At 47.3% G+C, this 4,292-nt stretch overlaps 1 protein-coding gene and 1 long non-coding RNA gene across 2 annotated transcripts; one reads left to right on the top strand and one right to left on the bottom strand.

Annotated features, from left to right (window-relative positions):
• Positions 1 to 484: 484 nt before the first annotated feature.
• Positions 485 to 2,210, bottom strand: LOC136794807 (uncharacterized). Its single transcript, XR_010842019.1, has 3 exons — positions 2,159 to 2,210; positions 1,705 to 1,767; positions 485 to 563 (listed from the first exon to the last, which is right to left on the bottom strand). It is a non-coding gene; the product is annotated as an uncharacterized lncRNA (long non-coding RNA).
• A 661-nt stretch (positions 2,211 to 2,871) lies between these two features.
• Positions 2,872 to 3,987, top strand: LOC131753386 (ribose-5-phosphate isomerase). Its single transcript, XM_059058622.2, has one exon. It carries the CDS (start codon positions 2,882 to 2,884, stop codon positions 3,800 to 3,802), a length of 921 nt encoding a protein of 306 aa, XP_058914605.1. The 5' UTR covers positions 2,872 to 2,881; the 3' UTR covers positions 3,803 to 3,987.
• Positions 3,988 to 4,292: the final 305 nt, after the last annotated feature.

Below are 4,292 nucleotides of genomic sequence, written 5' to 3'. Positions count from 1 at the left end.
TTACACCCTCATATGCCTTGCTAATAGATTTACAGATTGAGTTTACTTCTGGTTCCTTAGGATATAATATAACTTGTCAGAATTGTATTTTTAGTACTTGCATTCTGCCTATGAAAGGAACTTTTTCTGTTATGATGTTAAAACAACCTTCCTATGTAATGCTGCCTGTAAATATTTCTGAGCCATGGTATCATAGTACTAGCATACAAGCTTGGCTAGAATTACCTGAACCTTTAAAAAAAGACCTAAACGATTCATTAGAATAAGTGTATGGACTGATGGACACATTAGTTTGGACATACAAAAACTTAATGCGGAAATACAAGCAATTCAAGAAGCTCATCTACAAGAAGACGGGCCCCAACAATTAATTCAAGGACTCTTGGATCAGCTTCAATGGTTAAACCCAATGCATTGGTTTCAAAATGGACTCACAGGATTGATTACCGTGGGGTCATGTGTATTGTTGATGTTAATTGCCTTACCTTGTTTATTACGCTTTATTGTTGGCCGTCTCGCCGCTCTTCGTCAGGAGGTGTATGGGTTGAAATTGCATTATCAAGCTTTAAAAAATAAAAGAGGGGGAAATGTGGCGAGCATTGCCCTCTGAGGAAGGCGCCATTAAGACCCTCATAAGCCTCAGGGCCCGATTGTACTCTCCTTGGTATGCATCCTGGACTTTATGGTATGAACGTAAAAAAGGAGATGGCCTTTGGCCAAATCGCTCCAGGGATCTGCTCAGTTACTGGGAGTCCCTGGTTGTTCCCTAAAGCTAGGAAAAGCAACCCTGGAGGGGAAATTGGTGCCTTTGAGGGAGAAGCCGAGAAGCCAATCAACCAGCTGATGCCGATAAGGCGTGACTAAGCTGAGAAGCCAATCAACCAGCTGATGCCGATAAGGCATGACTAAGCAAATTCCCTGCTTTAGGGGTATATATACGGCTACGCTTTGTTGTTAAACTTGCCTTGCAACCATCAGTTGCTTGTTCCCTTCTGATCCCATACCTTGGTGCGTTCAGTTCCCTACCCCCTCTCGTCGATTGTTGCTGCACTTTGAGGACCCGCCGCGGCTGGCGGCATGGAGGAAAGCAGAGATTGGCACTGAAATTTGCTCCAGTAACCTTTTGATGGAGAGATCTGAAGTGGGGGAGACCGCCCCCAAGAGGATGCAGGAGAGGCCACAAGTTTGTAGAGACCAACTGTAGTGAAGATCCACGTATTTTTCTTTTTTCCTGCATTTTAGCCAGAACTTTGAGCTAATTTCCAAATTCTGCCTAAAATGTAGGATTCAAGTATCACCTCAAATAACTTTTTCTCCTGCAGGCCAAGGTGGAGGTGGTTGAACTATTGGTGGGTGATTGTAGTGGGATCAGTATTGAGGGGTCATGGCAAAGAGAATCCAGGTGACGAGGGCGATAACACAACTTTTACTGGTGCCTTACACACAGAAGAGACAGAAGACCTGAAGTGACTTTGAAGGAGATGAATTCATGGCAGACAGAATGGATTCCACCAACATGGAGGAGTAGCACAAAGGTTATTGCTTTTTTTTTTTTTAAGGCTAGTTTTTTTTAAAGACCTCTAAGTAGTTTATATGGCTGGTGTTAGCAATAGCGTTCTCATCTGTAAAATGGGGACAATAAGAATTCTCTGACCCTCCCTATTCCCTCTATAAACAAACAAACAAAAGGACAAAGAGTCTCACTCGTCATCCAGTTACACGAAGGGCTAAGTCCCAATCCTGAAGTTGCCCCAGCAACTGTGCACCCTGAGGGGAATTCAAGATGAAGAAAAACAGTATGAAGCATTTTGTTTTGGATACATGGCCCCTAGATAGTTAAGATGCATATCTAAGGAAGAATTTCAATGACCCTAGATTCTTGGATCTTCCCATATTTGGGAAAGCACTAAAATCATTAACTTGAGATATTCAATATATATTTTTAATGATTAGCAGTCATCTTTTACCAAGATGTATGCTTAACTACATTTCCTAGATCAAAAATTCATATGTATACATATATATGTATACATATGTGTATATATATACTGGCCCCTCCCCTATCTCTTCGTAATAGTTCCACATAGCTGAGAGGTTATTTCCCAGGCTAGAGTCCCTAGTAAGGTCCCAGAATAAAACTGAAAGTCATTGCTCTTACATCGTGCGTTTTTTTTTCGTCCACACCTACAGCAAGACACTTTACAGGTAGAAAAGAAAAGAGAAAGCTGTTAGGTTCAGTGAAAGCACTTTTAAGTCAACAAGTATTGAAGGGTTTCTGCAGGTCACACGTAAGTTCCCAGCCAGGCTCCATCTGGAGGAAAACCGTGCCATCCAACGCCGCCCAGTGCAGAACAACATCTAAGGCTGGACGTTCTAATTTGTAGCCTTGGGCCTGCGGTGGGGGACGGTTGGGGGGGGGCAAAGATGGACTAAAGTGGGAGCCGGAGCCCCCAGATGCGTTTTCCTGTGGCGTCAGTCTAGAGAAGTCACTCCCAAAAGGACATCTCCAGAACAGTGACTGCACTCAGGCCTCGTCCACCGCCACGTTCTTTCTTCTAGAAAAAACAACAGGGTCAGATCTAACACTCCCTTCTCAGATGCTGGGGCAAACAGAAAAATCTCCAGGGTTGACCACACCGTGGCTACTTGGATGGTACAAGCCGTTGCACCAATGCCTGTCGCCGAGATTTGCAAACCCGGTCGCGGAGCATTGTGGGACTGGTAGTCTGGGCTGGGGCAGGCCTTCAGGCCACTGAAGCCATAGAACTACATTTCCCAGAAAGCCCCGCGCTGCAGCGGACGCGGACCTAGTACGTCAGCTACCAGACTTCCGGCAGAGCTGGGGGAGGGCCCGTGGCGGAGGCTGGAGAGGGGCGGCAGGATGCAGCGACCCGGGCCCTTCAGCACCCTCTACGGGCGGGTCCTAGCCCCTCTGCCCGGGCGGGCCGGGGGCGCGGCCTCTGGCGGAGGCGGGAACAGCTGGGGCGTTACGGGTTCCCACGTGCAATTGCCAGGACGCGCGCAGTTCGGCGCTGGCAGCACAAGTACAGCTGCCGGGGACGCTAACAGCGTCTGCCCGGCCCCCTCCACGATGTCCAAGGCCGAGGAGGCCAAGAAGCTGGCGGGCCGCGCGGCCGTGGAGAACCACGTGAAGAATAACCAAGTGCTGGGAATTGGGAGTGGTTCTACAATTGTCCACGCTGTGCAGCGAATAGCTGAAAGAGTGAAACAAGAGAATCTGAACCTCGTCTGTATTCCCACTTCCTTCCAGGCCCGTCAGCTCATCCTGCAGTATGGCTTAACTCTCAGTGACCTGGACCGACACCCAGAGATTGACCTTGCCATCGATGGTGCTGATGAAGTAGATGCTGATCTCAATCTCATCAAGGGTGGTGGAGGCTGCCTGACCCAGGAGAAAATTGTGGCTGGCTATGCCAGTCGCTTCATCGTGATTGCCGATTTCAGGAAAGATTCAAAGAACCTCGGGGATCAGTGGCACAAGGGGGTCCCCATCGAGGTCATCCCGATGGCCTACGTCCCAGTGAGCCGAGCTGTGACCCAGAAGTTTGGGGGCGTGATTGAACTTCGAATGGCTGTCAACAAGGCAGGTCCTGTGGTGACGGATAATGGGAATTTTATCCTGGACTGGAAGTTTGACCGGGTCCACAAATGGAGTGAAGTGAACACAACTATCAAAATGATCCCAGGCGTGGTGGACACGGGCCTGTTCATTAACATGGCGGAGAGAGTCTACTTCGGGATGCAGGACGGCTTGGTGAACATGAGGGAGAAGCCTTTCTAAACTGGCCCTGCAGGAGCGGAGTGTGTTCCCCTTGTGTCCCCAGCCCGCCGCCGAGGCGGACGTGCCTCTCCAGGAGCCTTTGCCTTAATGTATCTGTGCCAGATGGACACTTGGCAGGGTGGGGGCGTTGAGGGTTAAATCTGGTCTTCTGAAGTATTGTTATTAAATGTCTTTTTAAAAAGAGAAATATAAACATATATGTTTTTACTATTAAAAATACTCAGTTGTTTTTTGATAAAGTAGAACTTGATTTCATGTTTTATATGAAACATTTACCAAAAAAAAGGAGGACTGTCTTTTAAAACTTTTAACTTGAGCCTGCTGGTTATGGTGAAGCCTCTGAATATTGGGTTTGCTGAGAAATGTAAATCAAACTTTTCTTTAAACTGGTGAGATGAAGGGCCCAGCCAGCAGAGATTCCCTGATGCCTTACTGGAAACACTGGAGTTTACTTTTCTACCACACTTTTATTTTGAGTTTTTGTTGTGTA

This window comes from Kogia breviceps, chromosome 1, assembly GCF_026419965.1.
Source record: "Kogia breviceps isolate mKogBre1 chromosome 1, mKogBre1 haplotype 1, whole genome shotgun sequence".
NCBI lineage: Eukaryota > Metazoa > Chordata > Mammalia > Artiodactyla > Physeteridae > Kogia > Kogia breviceps.
The sequence above is the reverse complement of the archived record's forward strand: the minus strand, read 5'-3'. Positions and strand labels throughout refer to the sequence as shown.